Source organism: Castor canadensis, chromosome 14 (genome assembly GCF_047511655.1).
Source record: "Castor canadensis chromosome 14, mCasCan1.hap1v2, whole genome shotgun sequence".
In the NCBI taxonomy this organism is placed as follows: Eukaryota; Metazoa; Chordata; class Mammalia; order Rodentia; family Castoridae; genus Castor; species Castor canadensis.
In genome coordinates, this window is record NC_133399.1 from 486,209 (window position 1) to 508,035 (window position 21,827).

General features: G+C 59.6%; 4 protein-coding genes across 8 annotated transcripts in view; 3 read left to right on the forward strand and 1 right to left on the reverse strand.

Moving 5' to 3' along the window:
• The window catches only part of LOC109686275 (microtubule-associated serine/threonine-protein kinase 3), a gene marked incomplete in the record, with an annotated part of 381,278 nt that overhangs the window by 174,775 nt on the left and 184,676 nt on the right, over nucleotides 1-21,827 (forward strand).
• Nucleotides 764-7,250, reverse strand: LOC141416581 (peptidyl-prolyl cis-trans isomerase FKBP8). Its single transcript, XM_074053583.1, has 7 exons — nucleotides 7,108-7,250; nucleotides 5,391-5,690; nucleotides 2,845-3,324; nucleotides 2,546-2,718; nucleotides 1,517-1,594; nucleotides 1,202-1,333; nucleotides 764-991 (listed from the first exon to the last, which is right to left on the reverse strand). Exons 2-7 carry the CDS (start codon nucleotides 5,671-5,673, stop codon nucleotides 905-907), a joined length of 1,233 nt encoding a protein of 410 aa, XP_073909684.1. The 5' UTR covers nucleotides 5,674-5,690; nucleotides 7,108-7,250; the 3' UTR covers nucleotides 764-904.
• On the forward strand, nucleotides 11,192-18,762 carry LOC109676697 (kxDL motif-containing protein 1). 3 transcript variants are annotated; one of them, XM_020152990.2, is made up of 5 exons: nucleotides 11,192-11,318; nucleotides 14,679-14,803; nucleotides 15,294-15,446; nucleotides 16,850-16,896; nucleotides 18,002-18,762. In XM_020152990.2, exons 2-5 carry the CDS (start codon nucleotides 14,703-14,705, stop codon nucleotides 18,229-18,231), a joined length of 531 nt encoding a protein of 176 aa, XP_020008579.1. In that variant the 5' UTR covers nucleotides 11,192-11,318; nucleotides 14,679-14,702; the 3' UTR covers nucleotides 18,232-18,762. The 3 variants fall into 3 exon arrangements, with proteins under 3 accessions (XP_020008579.1, XP_073909700.1, XP_073909701.1); XM_074053599.1 differs by having other exon boundaries at nucleotides 11,274-11,366; XM_074053600.1 differs by lacking the exons at nucleotides 11,192-11,318; nucleotides 14,679-14,803 and adding an exon at nucleotides 14,813-14,964.
• Nucleotides 19,441-21,671, forward strand: LOC141410419 (ubiquitin-ribosomal protein eL40 fusion protein). 3 transcript variants are annotated; one of them, XM_074053596.1, is made up of 4 exons: nucleotides 19,441-19,564; nucleotides 20,787-20,897; nucleotides 21,053-21,139; nucleotides 21,433-21,671. In XM_074053596.1, exons 2-4 carry the CDS (start codon nucleotides 20,795-20,797, stop codon nucleotides 21,627-21,629), a joined length of 387 nt encoding a protein of 128 aa, XP_073909697.1. In that variant the 5' UTR covers nucleotides 19,441-19,564; nucleotides 20,787-20,794; the 3' UTR covers nucleotides 21,630-21,671. The 3 variants fall into 3 exon arrangements, with proteins under 3 accessions (XP_073909697.1, XP_073909698.1, XP_073909699.1); XM_074053597.1 differs by having other exon boundaries at nucleotides 19,449-19,551; XM_074053598.1 differs by lacking the exon at nucleotides 19,441-19,564 and adding an exon at nucleotides 20,208-20,280.

A 21,827-nucleotide genomic window follows, 5' to 3' on the forward strand; every position in this document is an offset into this window, starting at 1 on the left:
GATTCATGGAAGATGACTCTGCGGCCCCAGGTTGCAGGGATGGCCAGCCAAGGTCAGGGGTCTCCAGGTTCCGGAAGCCCACAGCCCACAGGGCCCAGCTGTGACCCTCCCCTCAGTCACCTCCAACACCAGGCTCCATGCTGCCCCAGGGCCTTTGCACAGCTGCCAGCTGGCTCAGCTGCAGACCTGCTGTCACCACATTCTCTGTGCACAGCATCGCATCACGAGAGGTCGGCCTGAGCCCACCCACGCCTGGGACCCCATTTGGGTGCTCGGGTCTCCCCGAGTCATCTTTTGTTTCTGTATGTTTTCCATTACTGGGCACAGAACCAGGTCCGGAGCAGAGCGCTCACCATGGAGCACACACCTGCTACACGGGGGTGACAGCACAGAAGACACCAGCAGCCTGGGTCAGGACCTGCGGGGCCCAGAGTCCAGGGAGGGGAGAGGTGAGGACAAAGAGCTCTGCGTGGTTCTTCAGCCACATCCATCCCCATCCCCTCATCACCCCTCCCGTGGACCCACCCCTGCCCAGTGCTGTGTCCCGTGGAAGGAGGCTTGGCGCCAGTGCAGGTGGGGGCTTTATTTCACGTGGGGACCTGGACAGAGGGCAGCAGCAACACGGGGGTGGGCGGGGCAGGGTTGCCCCTGTCTGCTGAGGAGAAACTGAGGCCTGGAGACCTGGAGACGGCAGGGGCGGGGGGAGCACTGGGTCTGCGGGGCGAGGCCCTCCCTCCACCGACCTCGCCTTCGCCTGCGGGCCTCAGTCCCTCCTGCTCTCTGGCGGCTCGGGTCCATCCTCGCTGCCCCCAACCCAGGGGGGACGAGGCCAGGGAGGACGTGGACAGGAGGCCTGGGGGAGTCGGGGAGTGCGGGGCGGGGGCCATGGTGAGCGAGGGGGCGGTCAGTTCCTGGCCGCGATAACCACAGAGAGAGCCACGCCCCCCAGGGCCACGGCGGTCGCCCCAAACAGCCACTTCCACGGGACAGACTGTGGACAGAGGAGAGACGGTGGTCAAGTCTGGCCTCAGGGACCTGAGCGCCCGCCATGGTCCACTCACAGCTCCCACATCCCGTCCACGTGCCTCACTGAGCTTTTCCCACCTCCCAACAAACACCTACGCACGCAGCAAAGCCCTCCTCCCTCCCGCACCGGTGGCACTCGATGGTCGTGTGCGTGTCGCGCCCCCGCCCCGCTCACCCAGGCGCCCTTGCCCGGGCACTTGGCAGGCAGCCGGCTGGGGTTGCCGAGCATCTTGCGGTACAGGGCGGTCTCGGTGCTGCGCTGGGCTGCGTGCTTCTTCACCAGCTTGGACAGCTCGGCGTGGATCGTCTGCGGGACACGCGGGGGCGGTGAGCAGGGCGGTGCCGGCTGCGCCATCCCACCTCCCTCGGGTGGACAGGGCGCAGTGCACAGGTGGCCAAGACGACACGGGCAACGGCCGTGGGGCTTTTCGCGGCACAGCAGGGCTGCCTGCCCCCGACCCCCAGGTGGGAAAAGCAGGCCGTCCCTCACCTTGTTGGAAGGCTCCAGCTTCAAGGCGGCCCGCAGGATGGGGATGGCCTCGCTGTACTCGCCCTGCTGCGCCAGCACCTGTGCGGGGAGGGGACACGACCGTCCTGCAGCCCCGCGAAAAACCCCATCTACCCCGGGGCCAGGCCTGACTCAGCCCAGGAAGCTGACCACACGCCCGCCTTGCCTTGCCACAGTCCCAGGGCATTTCCAAAGCTGGCCACTGTGAGAGGCCAAGTCCATCCAGCCCCACTGAGCTGCACATGGGGCCGGGGATGAAGGGAAGAAAGATGGCAGGCTGGAGCCTTCATGGGGCGGGAGGGCCTGAGTGGTGAGCCTGGATCCAGCCGTGCCTGAAGGTGCCCCGTGAACAATAGTCTCTCTACCGGAACCTATTCAAGGGGGTTTTGGTCACCTTCAGCCAGCAGAGGCCCCACTGCTCCCCAGAGCTCCCAAAGGAAAGACAAACCCTCAAAAACTAGCCGGTCACGTGCCTCCATCCTGCACCTGTGCACACAGAGGTGCCTAGTAAGTGCTGGCTGGAGGGAGATCTCGCTCAGGCCCCTCAACAGCCCAGCAGACAGCGTGGGCGTCTCAGGGCTGAGTCAGAAACCGCGGCAGCACTCCCTCGGACCAGGAGAGCCAGGGCACCGAGAAAACAAAACAAGGGGGGAGAGGCAGGAGGACCACGGGCTCCCGCACAGCCTGGACTGCGAGGACAAACCAAAACCAAACGAAAGCCACCCAAACAAGGCTCAGGTGACGCCACACAGGTCACTGGAATAAGAACGAGCACCTCGAGTGGGGGTCATAGGCTGTGCAAAGGCCCCGGGGCGGGGAGGACTGGTGGCAGGCACGTGATTCCAGACCCTCCACAGGCCACAGCCTGGACTCAGCGTCTCCCACGAAGGCGGTGGGTGGCCGCCACCGGGGAGGGTCGAGCAGCGCTGGGACCTGGCCGCGGGGCACAGAGCGGGGGAGGTGGGCGGGGCCGGCAGAAGTGGGCGGGGCCTGCGGCAGGGGCGGGCTCACCTTGCCCTTGCGGAACAGCGCCTTGACGTTGTCGGGCTGGTGCTGCAGCACCAGGCTGCAGGAGCGCAGGGCCGCGCGGTAGTGGTCCAGCTTCAGCTGCGAGGCGGCCAGGTTGTTCAGACACTTCACCTTCAGCTGCAGCAGCTGCTCCTCCTCCTCGCAGCTCACGTCCACTGCGGGGACAGCGGTCAGCACGGGCCGGGCCGCCGTCCCCCGTCCTGGGAACACCTGACCTGCCCGCCGCCCGGGGGTGGGGGACCTCGGGACCCGGGGAGGGGAGGGGCGGGGCGGCGGGTCACCTTTGGCGCTGGAGGTGATGGCCTTGATGGCCAGATCGTAGGAGTTGGCGGCCAGCACGAAGTCCGCCCGCTGGTAGTGGGCGTTGCCGCACTCGCGCTTCCGGTTGGCCAGGGCCACGCGCTCCTGGCCGGTCAGCATCTCCAGGTCGGGCCCGTCCACGGCCGTCTTGAGGGTCACCTCCAGGCACAGGGCGGCGTGCGGGGGGATGTAGGGGCTCCGGCTGCCCTGGGGGCCGTAGCAGTACTTGGAGTCAGCAGTGACCATGGCCGTCTCACCCACGTCCATGAGGGGGACGCTGAGGTCCAGAGCCTGGATGACGTCGCAGTCCCCCAGCGTGAAGGCCAGCTCAGGCTCCTCCTGCACACGTGTGCCGTTCTCCAGGGACATCTGCAGCCGCACGGTGACCACCTGGCCCTTGGCCGGTCGGCCCGAGCCTGGTGGACCCGGGACCAGCGTCTTCTTCCTCAGCAACCCATTCCCTGTCAGGGGCCGGGATACGGAGCGTCACCCAGCTGCTCACACAGGGAACCGGCTCCCCGGCCGCTCTGCCCACGTCCTGTCCTGGGGCTAAGCCTCCGCTGGCCCCCACACTAAGGGACACCGCACCACGGGTACATGTGTTTTCTCTGGTGTCAGGGACAGCCAGGCAAGCGCTCACCGCTGAGCCCCACTGACAGACATAGGGGAGGAGACACCGGGGACCCACTCAGTGAATGACAGCAGGTCTCCTTCTTGTCCTGATAAAACTAAGGCTCAACAGCCGGACACCAGTGGCTCACACCTGTGATCCCAGCTACTCAGGAGGCAGACACCAGGAGGATCGAGGTTGGAGGCCAGCCCCGGCAAACAGTTCACCAGTGCTCCAGGAGCCAGCATTGCTTTCAGGTGGACAGGGCCATGTTCCCTATCCCAACACAGGGACAGCGCACTGGCCTACAGGGTCCTCAAGTCTGACTGCACCCTGGCCTCAGGCTGGAGACACAGACATAGCTACGCTTATTCTAGAATATTGTAGATCTGCCCAATCGTCTGTCCAACTTCCCCCAGCAGCTCTCACTCTATCAGTAAAAACCTCTACCAGTCAAGAAGCTGTGTGACTTCCAGCAAGCGCTTCTGCCTCTCTGAGCCTCAGTCTCCCCATCAGCAAGTGTGACCTGGAGTTTCATTTTCTGGGGGTTTTCTGTTGTCATTTGTTTGCAGTGGCTGACATGGGGGTGTCAGAAAGTATTTGCCCCAGCTGGCTTTGAACTGTCTCCCAAATAGCTAGGATTACAGGCCTGAGCCACGTGCTCAGCTGGTTTTGGTTCTTTGAGACAGGGTCAGACTCTGCCATCCAAGTGTGCCTGTAACTTGCTGCCGTCCTGCTCCTGCCTCCAGACCCAGGATCTGGGATCACAAGTGTGTGTCACTAAGCCAGGCTAAAAGTAACTTTTTTTTTTTTTTTTTCTTTTTGATGGCACCGGGGTTTAAACTCAGGCCCTCACGCTGCTAGTCAGGTGCTCTATCACTTGAGCCACTCTACCAGACCTTTTCGTGTGGTGGGTTTTTCTGAGATAGGGTCTCAAGAAGTATTTGTCCAGGCTGACCTCGAACCCTGGTCCTCCTGATTTCTGCCTCCTGAGTAGCTGGGATTACAGGCGTGAGCCACCAGCGTCCGGCTTAGGAGTGACATTTTTATTAGTAGTGGTGCTGACATGAGTAATGACAATTTTGTCACCTGACACTACTGGCACAGCACTGCTAGGACTGTGGGCACCAGTGTTACTTAAGTGTACTTGCATCAGGAGCCCTGGGACACATTCCACAGGATGCCAGTGCTTCAGAAGTGCTGTGACAGGACACCGGGGTTAAGTGTAAATTTCCTCCCTTACAGGACTCCCCTGAGCATTTAGAACGAACATGGCAGGCTGTCCCAGCTTCCATCCAGTACCAAAAAAAAAAAAAAGCCCAAACCAAAAAACCCTCACAATTACAATGCATTTGAGACATAACAATGTGCCACCAGATGGGGTGGCACAGGCCTGTGGTCCCAGCACTTGAGAGGCTGAGGCACGAAGATTTTGAGTTCAAGACGAGCCTGAGCTATACAGTGAACTCAAGGCCAACCAGGACTAAATAACAAGACTCAAAACTCTGTTCTCCAAATAACAAAGAAATAGAACAAACAGAAAGGGGTGAAAATGAGTCCTGTGAAGCAGCCATAGGGACCAGCCAACAGGATACTTTCCTGACCTACGGCCCCTCAAGATGCAGTTTTCAGGGGACCCCCCACCCCTCGAGACAGATGCCCAGAAGAGATGCCGTGGGGGCTGTCTGGGAGCCACTGGCACCGGGCATGCTGGCTGTGTGGCTCTGGGCAGGTGACTCAGCCTCTCTGGGCTGCTGTCCACAGTCCTGGGGAAGGGAGCCACAGCACCCAGTGTGTGAGACAGCGACAGGAGCACACAACCACAGCGTCTCCAGCGTTCGTGCAAACATAGCTGCCCTCTTGCAGAAACGAGGCTTGAGGCCAAGGTTGCGCCTGTCCCCAGCCACCCTTGCTTACCCAGGATGTCCAGCCACTCTTCTGGAGCCGGGGCCGGGGCGGGCTCAGGCTCCATGGCTGCCAGGAACTCTCGGGCCAGGGCACCAGGCTGCTCGGCCTCCTCCACTGACGGCTGTCCCATGTCCTCCAATGGTGGGAGCTTGCTCAAGTCCTCCTCCTCTTCCTCCTCCTCCTCCTCCCCCTCTGCGTCTTGAATGCCATCCAGCACCTCGAAATGCTCCAGTGGTGGGACTCCAGCAGGTGGGGGGGCAGCAGGCTCAGAGGGCTCGGCCAAGGACGCCATGCTGCTGGGGACGGGAACTAACAGTGGGGGACAGACACACAGACAGAGTAAGAATCCCACCTTGCCCACCCCTCAAATTCCCTGCCCCACTGATGGCTTGCTGCGTGACTCAGTTTCCTCGTGCCTACGGGAGCATGACAACAGCCACGCACCCAGCCACGAGCTTCACGCACTGTTATTCTAGCTAATTATTACTCAGTCTTTATCAACAGCCCGGGAAGCAGGAAACTCCCCTTGAATTCTGCATAAAAGCAAACTGAAGTCCAGAGGGGCAGAGCCACTTGCCCAAGGTCACACAGCAGGCCCGCAGTAGAAGCTAAAACCTGAGGCTTTATCTGATAAAATGGCAAGATAGGGGTTGCTAAGATTATTTTTATTTTTGGGGGTGGGGAGGCAGAGTCCCCTAAAGCGTTAGGAAAGCCATTTTTAAAGCTTCAGACTGCTCTGCAGAGTTGCCACCTCCAGCTACAGGTCTCCTAAAGGGATCCCCCTACCCCACAATCAAAGTGGCAGTCCCAACACCCCCCCAGTTCTTTTCTCTCCCCCTTTCTCCACACCTCTGAAGACGATGTGGTCTCCCCAACATTAGCAGACCCTGCCTGGGCGCCCTAACTCCTCTCATGCAGACCCCTCCCATCGACTCAGGGTGGCAGAGAGTCGCGTCCCGCCCCCCCACACACACACCCAAGCACGGAGCAGAATCCTCCTGGCTGTGGGCCTAATATCCAGGTCCAAAGTCAATCTGGGTGTGTGACCCCCCCCAAACCCATGCCAGGCAACCTTTCCCTGTGTCCCAGACCCCAAAGGCGGGTGGGGGAGGGACACACAGACATCAGCTTGAGCCCCAATATCCAGAGGCCTAACCTGCACCTGCCAGGCTACTTCCGGGTCCGGAGTGGGCCTGAGACCCCCGCCACCTCCCTCCATCCCTCCTCCCCCCCAACCGCAGCCCCCACCCACAATGCACCGCGCGCGCCGCCCCCACCCCCCCCACCACCGGGCAGGCCGGCTCCGCACGCCGCCATCCCCCGTAAACAGCCCGTGTCCCCAGACGCCACCTGCGACCCCACGGCGACCCCCGACCCCAGGGGTGACCCCCACCCAACCCCCAACGCCCCTCGATGCCGCCAGCCTGGGCCACCCCCCCCTCCCCCCAATCTCCACAACCCACGGGTTCCCCCCCACACACACACACACACAGACCCGGGGTCCCCGCCACCTGTCCCTCGCCCCAACTCGGCCTCGCCCTCAAACCCCTCTCCGCACCCCCGGGACCCCGCGACCTCCCCCACTTCCCGGCCCATCGCCCCCAAAGCCCCCGCCCCGCCCCTCACCCGCCACCCCCCCCACCACACCACCACCACCACCACCACCACCACCGTCCAGCCGGCCCTGGTCAAGGCAGCGCCCCCACCGACACCCCGGGACACGTGCCTCCGCTCCGGGACCCCCGCCTGGGGTCCTGCGCCCCCTCCCCGCCCCCAGCCGCGGCCGCCGCGCCTCGGGAACCAGGCTCGGACGCCTGGCCCCGCCTCCGCCTTGCTATTGGCCACCGTCGCCGCCACTGCTGCGTCCATTGGCTCGCACGCACGTCCGTCTCCGGCGCGGGTGCCGCCCCCTTCCTGCTTAGCTCGGCGGGGCGTTCTTAAAGGGGCAGAAGCCTCAGGTGTAGTTGGGGTGAGGGCGGGAGTGGTGGGGCTCGGGACTGGGTCTTTTTGGGTAGTCTGGGGGCGACTCACGGCTCAGAGTCTGTTCATGTGGGAAGTGGGGGGAGGGATAAACAGCACCCGCATTCGTGAATGCTCTGCTTGGGGCAGGTAGAACAGCATGAAATGCTATTTTCTACCTCGATGATCGCCCTGGGACCCCTGCATAGCCCACCCTGAAGCGGAGTGACAGAAGTGGCCGCGATGTGTCCGGGGACGCACCCCAGCCCTCACCTAGCACGCGCGATTTCTGGGAAGGTCGCCTGGTGCATACGGGCGGCGCTCAATAATGGCTAAGCAGGCTGGGTCGGGGGGGCGGGGGGAGCTCCTCCCTGCGCTCTGCACACTCGATAAGGGACACGGAGAAGGTGGCACCGTGAATTAGAAGGGGTTTTATGCATCTTGTTTTGAACCTGGGACACCTCCCAGACACTACCCCATGTCCTCCCTGCAGTTACCCACTTCCAGAGTGACCTGAGTTTCTTGGGGTTTTGGGGTCCCCCATTCCCCTCATGGTGGCATGAGTTTTTTTTGTTTGTTTGTTTTGCCTGTCTTGTGTCCAACTGTGGGGTCTTAGTAGATGAATAATTGAGACTGACTGACTGATTGAATTGAGTCGCACCCTGGCCTTTGGAGGTAGTAGTCACTGCAGGAAGTGGCTGGTTTTTGGAGGCGACTAGCTTCTCAGACCACAGCTCCAGTCACCTCCTGGGGAAGCCTGCCCTGAGCTCCCCAAGACAAAGCCACACTCCCCATTTTGGGTTTTCCTGCCTGCATGCTGTGCCACACATCACACCTGACTTTTTTGTCCCTGGGCTGCTATTCATTTGACTTAGCTTGACTTGCCATGGCACTGGGGGAGTCCCCAAATCTGAGAAGGGATCTGTTGTTTTTCATTGCTGGAACCCACACAGTCCCTGGCACAAAAGAAGGTGGGGGCCCTGAAACCCACCATGGAAGGAAGGCAGGGAAGAGGCCTTCGTGAGAAGACATCAGCAATGCCAGGCACTGGCAGCTCACGTCTGTAATCCCAGCTACTCAGTAGGCCTAGATTGGGAGGATTGTGGTTGGAAGCCAGCCCAGGAAAACAGTTTGTAAGACCGTGTCTCGAAAAGAACCATCACAAAAAAGGGCTGGTGGAGTGGCTCAAGGTTTAGGTTCTGAGTTCAAATCCCAGAACCATAGCCTACCCCCTCCCCCAAAAAAATAACTACAATGAACAAAAAAGCACGTGGTCTCCAGCTGGAGCTCAGTACTAGAACACACTAGAGTCCCTGGGCTCCATCCCTGCCACCACCAAAAATAGTAACTAATAACAATATTAATAAAAATGTTTGGGACTTCTTAGTTCAGTCTCCTTTATGAGGCCCAGCGATGGCTGCACACAGAATTTGCAATTGTCACTCTTTCCTGGTGACAACGCCTTCCGGGGTTGTCCCCTCTTTATCTCTGTCCTCTGCCTGGAGTGGACTTTGATCACTGACAAGATCGATCACACAGTCCTGGTTCTCCTTTGGTCTCAGAAGCATGACACAATTGTGTTTTGCTTTTCTTTTTTTTTTTTTCTGAGACAGGATTTTCATCCCCCTGCCTCAGTCTTCTAAGTGCTGGGATTACAGGCGTGAACCACCAAGCTCTGACTCTTTCATTTTTTGTTTTGGTGGCACTGGGGTTTGAACTCAGGGCTCCATGCTGGCAAGGCAAGCGCTCTACCACTTGACCCACTCTCTAGCCCTTTATGCAATGGCTATTGTTGAGATAGGGTCTTGTTTTATGTCCAGCTCCCAAGCAGCTAGGATTGCAGGCATGAGCCACAAAGCCCAGTCTTTTTTAAAGATGGGGTCTCACTGGCAGCCCCATAGGTGTCACACGGGCCACAGTGCAGATAAGCGTTTACTGTGGCTCTGCTGAGTCCCGAGTAGGAAAGGAAACTAAAAGCAGTGTCCCCAGAAAGGCTTCCCCTCCCACAGCTGGCCTCCTCCTGCCCCAGTGTCCACAGCACCGGGGTTAGTGCTATCCTGTCCGTCCAACACAGGAAGGAGGAAGACATTTTCTTGTCACCAGTCCACTGTGTACAAAAATGTTGGCAGGCAGCCCCTTCCCCTTCCAGGGCCGTATAAACATTCCTGGTGTCCAGCGAAGCCAGGGGACCCAAGGATGGACTGGATTCTAAGCCCGGACTCCTTCGCTGTTGGGGCGTACAGCCCCACCCCATCCTGACCTCGATCAAGTGCACCCTGCGTTTCCCCATCATCCTGCCTGTGTCCATCCCAGCAAACTCCTAATTCTACCTCAAAACCCCATCCAGATGGACTGACTCCTTGCCACCTTCCTCACTCCCAAGACCAGCCCTCACACCCCACTCCATTCTCCTCTAGAGGTTTTTAAGTTTTTCATATAATAGTTGTGGGGGAGATACGTGTCATTTCCACATGTGGTGAGATTCACCGCCCCCATCATTCTCCCTCCTCCACCCCACCCCCTTCAATCTGGTTATTTATGATAAGGTCTGGACCATGATCCTATCTGTGCCTTCCTCATAGCTGGGATGATAGAAGTACTCCACCTTGCCCACCCATCAGTTGAGGATGGGGTCTCACTAAGTTTTTCCCCAGGCTGGTCTTGAGCCACAACCCTACCAGGTAGCTGGGATTACAGGCGTGAGCCACCATGCTGGCTTCTAGCAAATTTTATAAAGGGGACCTGAGGGTTCTTTGATCCATTGGTTCTCAAGTCACTGACCCCCCCCTCCCCACTGCTACTGAGGGATGTTTTGTAGCTGATGGGGACACCCCAAGGCAGTGAGGACACCCAGCCACTTTTCAAGCCAAACACACAAACTCCTGGAAGAAAGGTGTGACGCCTGGGCTGCTTCCCAGCACGGAACATCTCGGTGTGACCAAAGTAAGGAAGCACTCAGCCAAGTGTGGGGGACACAGGTAAAGGACACAGCAGCAAAATAAAACACACGGTAATGAATGATCGCCCAAGAATAAAATAAACACCGGAGAGTTCATAGTGCTGGTAATCCTCGAATGAACTGCAGAATAGCAGCTTACAAATTTTTACCACTTCGTAGTTAAAGAAAGGAGCCAGGTGCAGGTAAGTAGCTCACGCCTGTAATCCCAACTACTAGGGGAGGCTGAGATCAGGAGGATTGGGGTTCGAGGTCAGCCCTGGCAAATAGTTCTTGAGACCCTATCTCCAAAATAACCAGAGCAAAGTGGACTGGAGGTGTGGCTCACGTGGTAGAGCGACTGCTTTGCAAGTGTGAAGCCCTGAGTTCAAATCCCAGTCCCACCAAAAAAAAAAAAAAAAAGCAAGCAGCATTTGCACTGTCTGAGTTTTCTTTTTTTGGCGGGGTGAGGTGGGGAGTAGCTCACCACAAGAAACACTGCAACTGCAAAGGGCAAAATAGCAACTTTGTAGCAGAGAAGTTGCAACTGAGAGCCTCCAACAACAGCAAGGAGGACACCTCGTCATCCAGGACCCAATGTGGCTCCTGCCCCACATTCACAGCCTCGCTGTAACCACAAGGAAACCTGGGGCAAGCACACGGAGGTGGACATTCTGCAAAGCCAGCCGCAAGCCACTCAAGCATTTGGGACACTGGAGTGTCACCAGCAGCTCTCCAGCCTCAGTTTCACCATCTGAATAACGGACCAGCCTTCCCGACTTCCCACTTCCGGCGCGCTTGCCAGCGGCGCGTTTGGGGAAGTGCGCATGCGCCAAAGCCACTCATCGGATTGGCTAGGCGTTGTGACGCAGCCGCGCGCTGGTAAGTACGGAAATCCCCTCCCCTTCCGGCGCGCCTTCCTGCACGCAGGTCGGCCTCCGAGTACGCCTGCCGTCACGCGCGCTCGCACGCGCCGTGCGTAATGACGTACGGGCAGCGCAGGCGCCATCCCGGAAGCGCGAGCAAGGCTGCCAGATGTGCAGGTGCTGCTGCCCCCCTCCCCCCCGACGCCACCGGGGCTGAGATTTGGGGTGCGGTTGGGACCGTGGGGGAGCCGGGCCGGGTCGGGCGCGGCCCCCGGGCTGCCGTGGGGTGGGACGCGCCGCTGGCCATATCTGGGCACTCCTGCTGCTCACAGGCCTCAGTTTCCCCTAGCTGCGCAGTGGAGCGCGAGCCATATCCCGAATCCGGATCCGGGGCGCGGGAGTCGGGCACCGCCCGCGTTTCGAATTCGTCGTCTGACTCGGAGCCGCGCGTGTGGCCCGGCTTTGTGCCTCAGTTTCCCCGCTCTGCAGGGGGCGGGGCCTAAGCGCATCTTGGCGCCCCGCCCCCTCGGCTTTTTTCTTCTTCTAATTTTTTTTTTTTTTTCTCACCTCCTGAGCTCAGCTCATTTAAGGGACCTGGGTGGACGGAACCTTGCTTGTGACCTTGGCAACGAGGTCCGCCCCCTGTCATTCCCGTTGCTTGGAGGTGGCAGTGGCCGCCTTGCCGGGGTTCTCTGATTGAAATGCACGTGTTTTGCCCAGGTTTGGACGCACCTGGGTGGCGCTTGTTCAATGCAAGGCCGAGCCCTCCATGTCACACTAGTGTTGGAGAAACAGCCTTCTCCCAGCTCCCAATTTTTTAAACTGTTTTTGGTGGGACTGGGATTTGAACTCAGGGCTTTGCACTTGCAAAGCCGTTGCTCTACTGCTTGAACTACTCCTGCAGTTCATTTTGCTCTGGTTATTTTGGAGATAAGGTCTTAAGAACTATTTGCCAGGGCTGGCCTCAAACATCCATCCTCCCGATCTCAGCCTCTTAAGCAGTTTGGGTTACAGGTGTGAGTCACTGGCGCCTGACTCTTCCCATTTTCTGAATGAGAAAACTGACTCAGAGAGGTGAAGTGATTGCCCCAAAGTCACCTAGCCTTTGTCTCTGTTTTTCACTCATCAGTGTATTTGGAGCACAGCAGAGCCTTTCCTGGATCCGTTCTGCTTTGTGTGTGGCCCACACTAGTAGTCAGGGAAGGCTTCCTGGTAGAGGCAGCTGGAGTGGGAGGTTGCCATAAACCTCTCAACCCTCACATCTGGGAGCCAGAGACACAAAAGAGCCCTCCTTAGAAGCAAAATCGTATCTTGAGGTCCAGATCGGAAATTAGCTCTCTGTGGGCCACTTGCCACAAGTCTGCTTCCTCCCCTTGGGTGGGGAACAGGATCTCTGCATGCAAGTAGGCTGACCTGGAATTCTTGGTCCTCCACCTCAGCCTCCCGAGTGCTGGGATTTACCATGGCCCAAGTCTACTGTTTGTACGTGAGCATGCTTCTTGGAAGTCTGGACTGGACCTTGCCTGGCATGGAGTAGGAGCTCAGTAGACAGTGGTGGTTGGAGGGAGAAGGGTCTTGTCTCTTGTGGGGGTGCTTTTATGCTGTTTAGGGAAAAAGTGAATTTGTTTTAATCATTTGCCGATGAGGTGATTTCATACGGGGTGACATCCCTACTAACATTTTTTGTCTTGTAAAAAAGAAGTATGGCTGAGAGTAACAGGTATTGGGTTCCCTCCTCAGCACCAAAAAAGAAAGAAAAAGGCCTGTAAGTATTTTAAGCCTGGAGGCAGGACTTGGAAGGCTGAGGGGAGGACCCTTGGGTCCCAGAGCTAGAGACCAGCCTTGACCACACAGAGATCCTGTCCCAAAAAAAAAAGAAAGAAAAGAGGCAAATCAGCTCCTACAAAATGCAAGTGTGTACTCACGGGGGCACAGAACCCCTGCTGGGATTCTGAACTTTGTGCAACCTGTGTCCTATGGCTCAGGTTTGCTGCTGTGTGAGCACAGCCCAGTTCCTCAATCTCTGAGCCTCATTTTTCTTGTTTATAAACAAGGATGAAACCTTACAGGTGAGGTGACTCCTGCCTGTAATCTTACATACTCCAGAGGTGGAGATGGGGAGGATTGAGGATTGAGGTCAACCCAGGCAAAAAAGCCAGGGAGCCCCCATCTCAAGTAACAAGCAGGGTGTGGTGGTACGTGCCTGTCACATCAGCTCTGCAGGAAGCATGAATAACAGGATGGGACCCAGGCTGGCCCAGGCATAAAGCACAGACTCTAGTTGTAAAATAAGGAAAGCCAAAAGAGTTGGGGACGTGGCTCAAATGTACCTGCCTGGCAAGTATAAGGCCCTGAGTTCAAACCCCAGTGCTGTCAAATATTAAAAATAAGGATGGGAGCAAAGCTGCATCGCTTGCAGCTTAGTTCAGGATTCAGTAGATGGTCTGTAAATGCAAAGGCACGTTAAGTGACTCTCAGGCGTGACTGGTGTGAACCTTTGGGCAGAAAGTCCTCTCCTGCTGAGCTCCAGCCCCTGTGCGTGAATCTTAACCAGTGGAAAGTTGGTCTTTGTGTCAGTCGTCAAGTGTGGGGCCCAGGCCGAGCCCTGTCAGGATTCTGGCCCTTTCCTGAGCCCCCATGAGGGTCAGTACTGTGGCTGTGGGTCTGGCCTTGTGTGGGAAGGCCCCTCAAGGTGGGGACTGTCGTGTGTGCTGGGAAGCTGGAACCCACGGCCTGGCCACAAATGCCTGAAATTCTTGGCTTTTGTCTGCTACTGAGTCCAGTGTGGGAGCCAAGACTGGGAAGCTGTGTGTGTGTGTGCGCTGTCCTGGGCAAGTCCTGGCCAACCCATGCCAGATTCTGGGTGGAGGCTGGAGACACATGGCTCTGCTGTCCTGGAGCTGACACTGCTGTGGGGGCCACTGGTAGCTAAGGAACCTTCAGAAAGCCGTGAAAAGAAGACGAAGGGACCCAAAGCTTGCCGTGAAGGTCACTGCCGATTGTGATCTCTGAACTTGGGAGGCAGAGGCAGCTGGTTTAAGAGCTCGAGGCCAGGTTGGGCTACATGGGAAGACCCTGTGTCATTTAAAAAAGAAAGTAAAGAAAAAAAATGACTAGCTGAGGTGGCTCATGCCCGTGACCCCAGGGCAGAGCTCCAGATGACCACAGTTGGAGGCCAGCGAGGGCAAAAAATTCAACCCCTCTTAACCAATGAGTGGGCATGGTAGCATGTACCTGTAATCCCAGCTACCTGGGAGGCATAGGTTGGAGGGCTGTGGGTCAGTAAATTAAAACCCTGTTCCAAAAATGACTGAAGTAAAGGGGTTGGAGACGGGGATCAAATGGTAGGTGTGGGAGGCCATGAGTTCAAATGTCACTTCCACCAAAATAAACAAATAAAACAGCCCCAAGCAGGGGTTGTCACTGAAGAGTCTTGGAGGTAGGGTGGCTTGCTCAGGCAGCCAGGAATGTCCTTGTAGGGGCAGCCCGAGAGGGGAGCGGGGGCTCCCCCCAGACTCAGTGGTCACCCTGTTCCAGGCAGCGGAGGAGGAGGAAGAGGAGATGGATCCCCCGGACTCGGCCTCGAGGGTCTTCTGCAGCCGGATCTTGAGCATGGTGAACACGGACGACGTCAACGCCATCATCCTGGCCCAGAAGAACATGTGAGGAGCTGGCCCGGGACGGCCTGCCGCGGGGACGGCGGTGACAGAACGCCCAAGCTAGTCTAGTTAAAGGAGAAAGGGGCTGGAGGAATGGCTCGAGCCCTCGAGCCCCTGCCTAGCAAGCGTCCAGTCCTCCCAAAACAAAGACAAAAGGAGGAAAGGTCTGTTTGGCTCGGTTGGTTTCACGGTGCCTTGGCTCTGCCCTTCTGTGGGCATCACCGTGGAGCCGGCGGCCAAGGAAGTTGGGCAGTGAGAGCGAAGGGGAGGGGGAGTCCCCAGGGCCCTGCCTCCCTAGCCCTAGGCTGGTGGCTGACAGACTTTGGCATCTGGGCCTTTGGGGGACGCGTCAGAGCCAAACCATAAGGGGATGTCCGTGAGAGAGAAGGGTTTTGAAGTCTGCGTAGGAGCCCGCTGGGTGGCTGGAGCACAGGAGGGCCTGGTGGCCCTGGGTGGGTCAGGAGGCTGGGACAGGTGGTCGCGTCCCCCCTAGGCTGGACCGCTTCGAGAAGACCAACGAGATGCTGCTCAACTTCAACAACCTGTCGAGCGCGCGCCTGCAGCAGATGAACGAGCGCTTCCTGCACCACACGCGCACGCTGGTGGAGATGAAGCGCGACCTGGACAGCATCTTCCGCAGGATCAGGTGGGCCAGCAAGCCCCGCCACCAGAGCCACCAGACCATGCCCCTCGTCCAGCAGTGCCCACCATTAAGCCACGCCCGAGACAGGCCCCGCCCACACCAGGCAGGCCACGCCCCCTCACCCAACCACCCCATACGCCAGCAGGCCACGCCCACCCTAGCCATGCCCCACAGACAGGCCACGCCCACCAGGCCCAACCACCCCAGCACTAGGAGGCCACGCCCCTCGTGAGCAGGGCCCTGCCACTCAGGCCACGCACTTCCTCTCCAGGATCCCACCCCTCAGGCCCAGGGTCATGCCCGCTCAGACCACGCCCTCTTCTGGGACCACGCCCACTTAGGCCCCACCCCCTCGCCTGTGAACTGCCCCTCCGCCACCCCACCCACCCATGAGCTTCCCTCTCCTTAGCATAACGGCAACAGGCATTCTGCTGGTTCTAAGTGTCCTGCAAGACCCGAGCTCTGGGGCGAAACCCGGGAGACCTGGAGCGTGACCTTCCACCGCCGCAGCGCAGCCCTGGACTGACGCTGGACAGGCAGGGAGGAGCAGGCCGACCCCCCTGTGCTCTGGTCCCCGCGCCCCACCCAGGCCGCCTCTCCAGAGGAAAATGAGGGGTGCTGCGCAGTGCCAGGCCCTGGGGTCATCCCCAGCACCGCAAAAAAAAAAAAAACCCAGGCAAGCGAGGGTGCCAGTTTTGTGGGTCCTTCCCTGGCACCCCGCACGCTGCAGGGTGTCCCCAAAGTCTCCCCGTCACGGCTGCTGCTGGTGACACAGCGGGCACACTTGGCCAGGGACAACCAGCGCCTTCCTGTTGTCCCAGAGGACAGCCACAGACCGGTAGACCAGGAGCAGCGCCACAGCCAGGGCCGTGCAGAACCAGGACGTAGGCTGCTCACATCTCATTTACGTTGAGAGAACGCCTGGAGCTCGTGGGGCAGCGTGACAGGCCTCGCTCCAAAGACCCCTTCCCCATGTCCATAAACGCAGCTGCGTTACTTTAGGAAAACACAGGGATCAGCCGACTGAAGAGGAAGCCAAGGCCCCTCCATCACCCCAGACTCCACACACCCCAGCTCACCCGCTTTAACCAGTGCCAGCGTCCATGCGCCAGGCACAGGCGCGACCATTCTCAGCCCCACTGTCTCTGCTGCTGCGTCCCGAGGTGCTGCCTGGTGGGGCCTCAGTCCAGAGATGGACGGACAAAGCTGACGCTGCCCGGGAGGGGCAGGAGGCCTGGGATATGCCCAAGGAGATGGCCCGTCAGGGAGAGGAGGGGCCCATCTTGCACTCACTCTGGATGCTGCCCAGCCTGGGCTCAGAGGTCAGCCTAGCAGGTCCCCAACCAGCACCGGCCTGGCACCCGCGCCCCCATGCTCACCTGGTCCCTTCCTTCCCCTCTCTGCAGGACACTGAAAGGGAAGCTGGCCAGGCAGCATCCGGAGGCCTTCAGCCGTAAGTGCCGCTCAGAGCCGGGGGGCCGACTCCCAGTCCAGGCATGGGGGGCAGTGTGTCCAGGAGACCTGGGCAGGGCGGGCAGGGAAGCCGCCAGGGGCTGAGCTGGTGCTGGGACTGTGATCCTGTGCCTTCCCTGGAACGCACCCACGTTTGACACTTCTGTTCCCTCATGCACCATGAGCCTTGCCAGCTAGGCCGTGACCCACAGTGTCCTGTGCAGGGTCACTGGCAGTGGGATCCTGATGCCCAGAGAGAGGTGACCCTGTCACAGGAAGTGCAGGCAGAAAGGGCCAGGGAAGGAGTCAGTTCACGCCATCTGGCTGTGCTGCCACTACACTGCTCATCCCTGCTGCCTCGAAGGGTTCGCCATGCCTAGCCTCAGTTTACCCCATCTGCCAAATGGGCCTGGCTCTCCTCTGGGGCCACTGACACCCAGAGGTGGGGACTCAGGTTATAGGTCTGGAGCTGAGGGGAGGCCGGTGGAGGGGAGGGGCTGTGTCCTCCTAGCCCTGACTGTGTGTGTGTTTTGTCTGGTGCTGGGGAAAGACAGGACCTCGCATAGCCTAGCACACACCTGCCGCAGGGCCTCACCCCGGCCGTTTGCAGTTTGCTTTTGAGACAGGATCTCCCCACAGGCTCCTCAACTCACAGCCCTCCTGCTCGGCCTCCCGAGTGCTGGGACCACAGGTGTGCACTGCTGTGCCGGGCAGTGCCTAACCCTGGGGCCTGTGTCCTTGTGTCACTTCACCTTGATGGGAAGTCCTTCCTCTGGCTACACCTGACTTTCCTCCAGTGTAAAATGGGCAGAAGGGAGCAAGCATAGTGTCCGTCCGTAATACCAGCTAATCAGGAGCTGGAGGTAGGACAATCACAGCTGAGACCATGCCCAGGCAAAGGCGTAAGGCTGTGTGTGAGAAATGGAAGGAAGAGCAGCAGGGCTGGACACGGCTCCGGTAGCAGAGAATCTGCCTAGCAGGCGTGAGGCCCTGACTTCATTCCCCACTACGGGGGTGGGGGGAGTCATGCCCTGTGGGTGAAGGCCCTTTTGGGTCACACGCACAGCAAGTCCCCCACTGAGCCCCCACTGGGCTTCCTTCCACAGACATCCCAGAGGCTTCTCTGCTGGAGGACGATGACGAAGATGCCGTCCCACCCAGCATCACGACCACCATCGCCACCTCTGAGCAGAGCACAGGTTCCTGTGACACCAGCCCTGACACTGTCTCACCCTCCCTCAGCCCCGGCTTCGAGGACCTGTCCCACGCACGGCCTGGCTCCCCTGCTGTCAATGGCCACAGCCAGACAGACGATGAAGAGACAGCAGGAGAGTAACTCCCCCACCCAGACCCCCAGAGGGCTCAGGGCACAGGTGGCCCTCCTGGGCCGAGGGGCAGCAGTCACCCTGTGTCACCATCATCGGCTCTGCCACCTGTCCTGGCATCCAGGGCCCCTCCTGCGCTGTGCTCTTCCTGGGGGCCTCCAACCCCTGCTCCTTCCCCTGTGACCCCACCATGCCGGGACACAGTGTCCAGGAGGGAGCCACCAGGCTGCGCCACGGTCTGCTCTCAACACTTACGAGGCTCTCACAGAGCAGCGCCAGCCGTCCCCACTCCTGGCCAGGACCTGCCGGAGAGGGACGGGCACCGTCACCTGAGTCCCCCTACCCCTACACTAATTCTGGCTTCCGACCGTTGTTTGACAAAAGTACGGGACATTTCTTCAGCTGCGTTGAGGTTTCTGGGGCGGCCAGCCCTCGGCCCTCGGCCCGGGAGCACGGAGTCGAAGGGAGTATTTTTGTACCCGGTATTTACAGATGCTCTTGGGAAGTTATCAATAAAGGCCGTTCCTAGGCAGGGAGGATGACACCTGGCTGAGCTGCCTTCCATCCCAGAGCTGGACAGGCGCTGGGTGTGGGGTGCAGGGCGGTCCGTTCCTCTCCCCCCCGGTCACCCCACCTCTGCAGCGCGTGGAAGTTGTGCTGTGGGATGGGGGGATGACCACAAGGCCTTCGGTTCATTTCCAGCCCCAGGGAGGAGAAAAAAACCAAAACAAAAAGAGAAGATGGCTGGAGCCGAGCGGGCAGTGCTGGGGACGAGGACAGGGCGCCGCGTCTCCCGCGTCCGGCCCTTCAGCCGCCCCTGGGTCTCGAACACACGTCCCCAGCGGAGCCTGGTCCCACCTGCTCTGCTTGGCTCCCACCTTGGGTAGACGGAGCCTGAGATCCACGCGTGCACAGTGGCCAGGGAGAGGGCAGCGGTCGTCCCAGGGTCCCCCGCATCCGCGCCCCGAGCGTCCTCCCTTCCTTGTCCCACCCCGCAGCCTAACTAACGCCTTGGCCTCAGCTACAGCCATCGCTCCACACACTGCCAGAACTACGCGCCCAAACGCCTGGGGGCGGGGCCAACTGCTACACGTGACATGGGGGCGGGGCAAAGAAGGAAGCAGGAGCGCGACGTTCGCCCACGCACGCCATGGCCTCCTCTTCCAGCATCCAACATGGCGGCGGGGCGTGGCCAGAGGCGGGACCCCCCGTTGCGTGCGGCGGATTGTGACGTAAGCGCGCAGCGTGCTCCCAGCGCAGGCGCTCTGGGCGGGGAATCGGCCGTTTCCGGTTCCGCCGCCCTCTTTCTCTTCAACGAGGCGGCCGAGAGGGTCGGTGGCGGAGGTTATGTCGAGTCCCGGGCGGGCTGTGCGGGAGGCTGGGTGGCCCTGGAGGGCGGAAAGGGCGGCTAGTGTCGGTGGGGCGCTTGAGGCCGAGGCTGCGGGACCGGGCCGGGCAGCGGGGTGGCCAGCGCGGCTTTTAGGAAGGCCCGGGCGGCCCCACGGGTTCCCGGGAGCGCAGTGGGTGATGGGGTCGTGGTCGGACTTGAGTTGAAGGTTGATTGCGGGGTGCGGCGCGGATCTCTTTAAACATTAAGCTACTACGTCTACGGTTTGCTCCTGCTTCCTTTTTCACGCCTGGGTAGTTTTCCTTTTTTATTTAAAACGGAAGTGTGTGTGAGCGAGGAACTGGTACGTGGTGGGCTGATTAATGGTAGCCATTGTTTTTATTTCCATGGCTGGGGTGGACCCCGGGCCTCACGCGTGCCAGGCAAGCGCCACGCCATGGACACTGTGGGTCCGAGTAGCACAGGCCAGAGATGGCCTGCGGGATGCGTGTGTGCTCTATAAGGGCTCCAGCGCTTCCTAAGGTCCTGAATTCAATCCCCAGCATCGCCCGAGGGGGGATGATTGCTTTGAATCTGGGGACGTTGCTGCGCTGGTGGAGTTGGCCTAGGAAGCACGCTAACTGAATTTAATCCCCAATGCCACAGACTCCCTCCACCATTGCTTTGCATGAAGTGGTCAGGGGCTAGTGGCTGCTCACGCCTGTAATCCCAGGTACTTGGGAGGCGGAGATGCGGATGATCGAGGTTGGAGGGCGGCACGGGCAAAGAGTTCACAAGGACCCCCATCTTCAAAGAAATACCAGCAGAATGGCACTGGAGGAGTGGCAAACTCAAAAGCCTTGAGTTCAAAGCGCCACCAAGGAAGGAAAAAGGGAGGGGGGAAAAAAAAAAAAAGCTGTGGTCTGGGGAGTTCGTGAGAAGCCAGCTCAGAGCATAGGCTGTCCCGCTCATGGATTTCCAGTTAACATTGGGGTTTCCAATGCTGGCAGGTAGCAGGGGGTGTGGGCCTGTGATGCTCTGGGTTCCCTCTCCAGCATCACAGAAAGAAGCTCGTGCCACGGCATGCGGGGGTCCTTGCTGTGGGACAAGTTTAGGCTGCATCGGGCACTGGGGCCAGCCCAGAGCTGGAGGCGGTGTGGACACAGGGTGGGCTTGGGGGGGACGGGACGACGACACCACATCTGCGTGCTCATCGCGCCATGCTGCCCCCCGCAACAGACACAGCAATGCAGATCTTCGTGAAGACCCTGACTGGCAAGACTATCACCCTCGAGGTCGAGCCCAGTGACACCATCGAAAATGTCAAAGCCAAAATCCAGGACAAGGAGGGTGAGTGGGGGTGTGGTGGGTGCCAGGTTTGTTCAGCACCCCAGCTTCGTGGGTACTTCCCCCGTGTGGCTTTGACTGCCTCAATTTCCCTTTGGAGACTGGGGGTGGTGTAGCCAGTGACGTGCGCCATGGCTGAGCCCCCTGTCCCCCAACAGGCATCCCACCCGACCAGCAGCGGCTGATCTTCGCGGGCAAGCAGCTGGAGGACGGCCGCACCCTGTCAGACTACAACATCCAGAAAGGTAGCAGGGACAGCTGCCACCCCCAACAAGGGCGGGAAAGGACGGCGGGGACCCTGCGGGAGGCCAGGCACACTTGTTTGGCGGTGGCTTCTCGGCGCGTGTTCATGGGCACTTCTGGTTTTTTAGCATATTACACTTGTACAGAGGGACATTGTGACATTTACATGTAGATAGCCCTCCTCCATCATCCCCTTCCCCCTTTTATTTTGATGTGACCTGGCCGGGGGAGGGGACAGTTGGAGGCCTTGGCCCTGAGCATCCGAGGCCGCTGACCCCGCCCGCCCGCCCCGCAGAGTCCACGCTGCACCTGGTGCTGCGGCTGCGCGGCGGCATCATCGAGCCGTCCCTGCGGCAGCTGGCGCAGAAGTACAACTGCGACAAGATGATCTGTCGCAAGTGCTACGCGCGCCTGCACCCGCGCGCCGTCAACTGCCGCAAGAAGAAGTGCGGCCACACCAACAACCTGCGCCCCAAGAAGAAGGTCAAGTAGCCAATAAACGCCCCCAGGCCGAGCAGCAGCCGGCGTGCGCGATCCTGTGTGTGCGGGTGACAACGATGTCCACACTTGACACGCGGCTCCTGCCCGGAGAACGATGGCGTGGGCTTGCGGCGGGCGCGGGCATAGGCAGGATGGGGGCGCGGGGGACGGGGCGGCGCGGGCCTCCTGCCGGCAGGGGACACCGTGACG

What these genes read in the sequence shown, in the direction of transcription:
- LOC141416581 (XM_074053583.1), bottom strand. Translation starts at nt 5,673, where the DNA reads ATGGCGTCCTTGGCCGAGCCCTCTGAGCCTGCTGCCCCCCCACCTGCT. An exon ending in AGAGTGGCTGGACATCCTGG is followed by an intron (nt 3,325 to 5,390) that starts GTAAGCAAGGGT and finishes GGCCCCTGACAG; the next exon opens with GGAATGGGTTGCTGAGGAAG. An exon ending in CGCTGTTCCGCAAGGGCAAG is followed by an intron (nt 1,595 to 2,545) that starts GTGAGCCCGCCC and finishes CTCCCCGCACAG; the next exon opens with GTGCTGGCGCAGCAGGGCGA.
- LOC109676697 (XM_020152990.2), top strand. Translation starts at nt 14,703, where the DNA reads ATGGATCCCCCGGACTCGGCCTCGAGGGTCTTCTGCAGCCGGATCTTG. An exon ending in ATCCTGGCCCAGAAGAACAT is followed by an intron (nt 14,804 to 15,293) that starts GTGAGGAGCTGG and finishes CGTCCCCCCTAG; the next exon opens with GCTGGACCGCTTCGAGAAGA. An exon ending in AGCATCTTCCGCAGGATCAG is followed by an intron (nt 15,447 to 16,849) that starts GTGGGCCAGCAA and finishes CCCTCTCTGCAG; the next exon opens with GACACTGAAAGGGAAGCTGG.
- LOC141410419 (XM_074053596.1), top strand. Translation starts at nt 20,795, where the DNA reads ATGCAGATCTTCGTGAAGACCCTGACTGGCAAGACTATCACCCTCGAG. An exon ending in CAAAATCCAGGACAAGGAGG is followed by an intron (nt 20,898 to 21,052) that starts GTGAGTGGGGGT and finishes GTCCCCCAACAG; the next exon opens with GCATCCCACCCGACCAGCAG. An exon ending in AGACTACAACATCCAGAAAG is followed by an intron (nt 21,140 to 21,432) that starts GTAGCAGGGACA and finishes CCCGCCCCGCAG; the next exon opens with AGTCCACGCTGCACCTGGTG.